Source organism: Propithecus coquereli, unplaced genomic scaffold (genome assembly GCF_000956105.1).
Source record: "Propithecus coquereli isolate 6110/MARCELLA unplaced genomic scaffold, Pcoq_1.0 Scaffold323, whole genome shotgun sequence".
NCBI lineage: Eukaryota > Metazoa > Chordata > Mammalia > Primates > Indriidae > Propithecus > Propithecus coquereli.
The window spans coordinates 298693-300825 of NW_012148875.1; the positions used below are offsets into that span (position 1 = coordinate 298693).

Here is a 2133-nt window from a genome sequence, read left to right on the forward strand (position 1 = left end):
TTCAGAAACTTCCTTTCCCACACACTTACACGCTTCAGATGATGGACACTCCAGTTCCTCAATCTAAACTCTTATTGTTGTTCTTTCTCTCACATCCCCTATCCAATGCATCGGCCAATCTAGAACCCAACATCTTTCCTCTTGAATAAGTACTGCCATAATCAAAGCCACCACCACCTCACTTGAATTATGGCAACAACCTCCCCAGGAAAGCTCTCTGCTTCTACCCTTTATCCACATTAATTTATCCTTGGAACATCTAGGAGGATCCTGTTAAAGTGTAATTTGAATCACATCACTTCTCTGTTTGAAACTCTCCGAAGTTTTCTCATCTTACTCAGAGGAGGAGTCAAAGTCGTTACATTGTCTTTGATGGCTCCATCTGTTCTGGCCTCAGTACCTTTCTGATTCCTACTATTCTCTCCCTAACTAACCTTGTACCAGACAAATCAGGCTTTTTTTGTTTTCCTTAAACATAGACAGCTAATCTTGGCACCTGCTATTCCCTCTGGTTGGTATATGCTTTTCTCTCAACTTTAGGTCTTTACCCAAATAATACTTTGTCAGGGAAGCACATTCCCTGATCGCACGATTTAAATTTTTCCACTTCTGACATTATGCCTATTCCCTGCTTTATTTTTCTCTGTAGTGTGTACTATCACGCAACAGAATGCACAGAATTCAGTTTGTTAGTTTGCTGTTTATTTATTTGTTATCTGTATCCCTCAACTAAAGTGGAAGTTTTATGTGGTGAAGGAATTTTTCTGTTTCATACCACATTGTATTCCTAGTGCTTTGAAGAGTGTCTGGAAAACAGGAGGTTCTGATAACATATTTGTTGAGTAAATGACTGGGAACAAAAATTTTACAGCAAAGAAAGCAGTGATTGACATGGAAGGGGTAACCATAGTCATCATGTCTTATAGAAGGTGAATGGGTTGATGAAGATGAAGAGTGGGGAAACTGGCTTCTGATACTAATATTCTTTGATTAAATAAAAACAAAGGCAGGAGATACAATTCCAAGCGTAGGCATGTCTGTCATTTTGGCGTAGAATGATGTGGGACTATTTCTCTGATTGCTACCATGTCTTAGGGAAGTGTATGGCAAGACCTTAGCTGAGAGGAATTATCTGTAAATTCTTAAAAATCATAGCCTTGCTCTTTTAGGATTAAAAGTCATACAATAAGACACAGAAAAAATTTAAATCAATGGGGAAAAGATATTTTCAAATGATGAGGTAAAATTATTTAACAGCAGCATGAAGGAGAGAAACCTATTTCAAATTACAGTGAGGCATATTTATAACGACAGTGCGGAGAAATTTGCCTTGGGCTATTGCAGTAAGTTACAGAAGTAAAGGAAGGAAACAAAACTTTTCTAGAATTGTATCATTTAGAAATAATGTTAAGAATTCCCATCAGCCCTTGCGCACCACGTTCCGCTCTCTCTTCTTGGCGCTGCCTGCGGAGGTGGCAGCCATCTCCTATTCGGCATCATGGCCGCCCTCAGACCCCTTGTGAAGCCCAAAATCGTCAAAAAGAGGACCAAGAAGTTTATCCGGCACCAGTCAGACCGCTATGTCAAAATCAAGCGTAACTGGCGGAAACCCAGAGGTATTGACAACCGGGTTCGGAGAAGATTCAAGGGCCAGATCTTGATGCCCAACATTGGTTATGGGAGCAACAAGAAAACGAAACATATGCTGCCCAGCGGTTTCCGCAAGTTCCTGGTCCACAACGTCAAGGAGCTGGAAGTGCTGCTGATGTGCAACAAATCTTACTGTGCGGAGATTGCTCATAATGTTTCCTCCAAGAACCGCAAAGCCATTGTGGAAAGAGCAGCCCAGTTGGCCATCAGAGTCACCAATCCCAATGCCAGGCTGCGCAGTGAAGAAAATGAATAGACAGCACATGTGCACATTTTATTTGTGTTTAAATAAAACCATAAAAACTGCAAAAAAAAAAAAAAAGAAATAATGTTAATTTTGTAATTATTTTTAGTGGATGTTACGTATCTTAACCTGCTTGGGCTTCCGTAACAGAATACCACAGACTGGGTGGCTGAAACAACAGAAATTTGATTCTCACAGTTCTAGGGGCTGAGTAAGCCAAGATCAAGGCACCAGATGAC

General features: G+C 40.5%; 1 protein-coding gene across 1 annotated transcript; it reads left to right on the forward strand.

Annotated features, from left to right (window-relative positions):
* The first annotated feature begins 1426 nt into the window (after window positions 1–1426).
* Window positions 1427–1972, forward strand: LOC105815264 (60S ribosomal protein L32). The gene has a single exon (XM_012650411.1). It carries the CDS (start codon window positions 1499–1501, stop codon window positions 1904–1906), a length of 408 nt encoding a protein of 135 aa, XP_012505865.1. The 5' UTR covers window positions 1427–1498; the 3' UTR covers window positions 1907–1972.
* The last annotated feature ends 161 nt before the right edge of the window (window positions 1973–2133 follow it).

Coding starts and splice junctions, on each gene's coding strand:
- LOC105815264 (XM_012650411.1), top strand. CDS start 1,499: ATGGCCGCCCTCAGACCCCTTGTGAAGCCCAAAATCGTCAAAAAGAGG.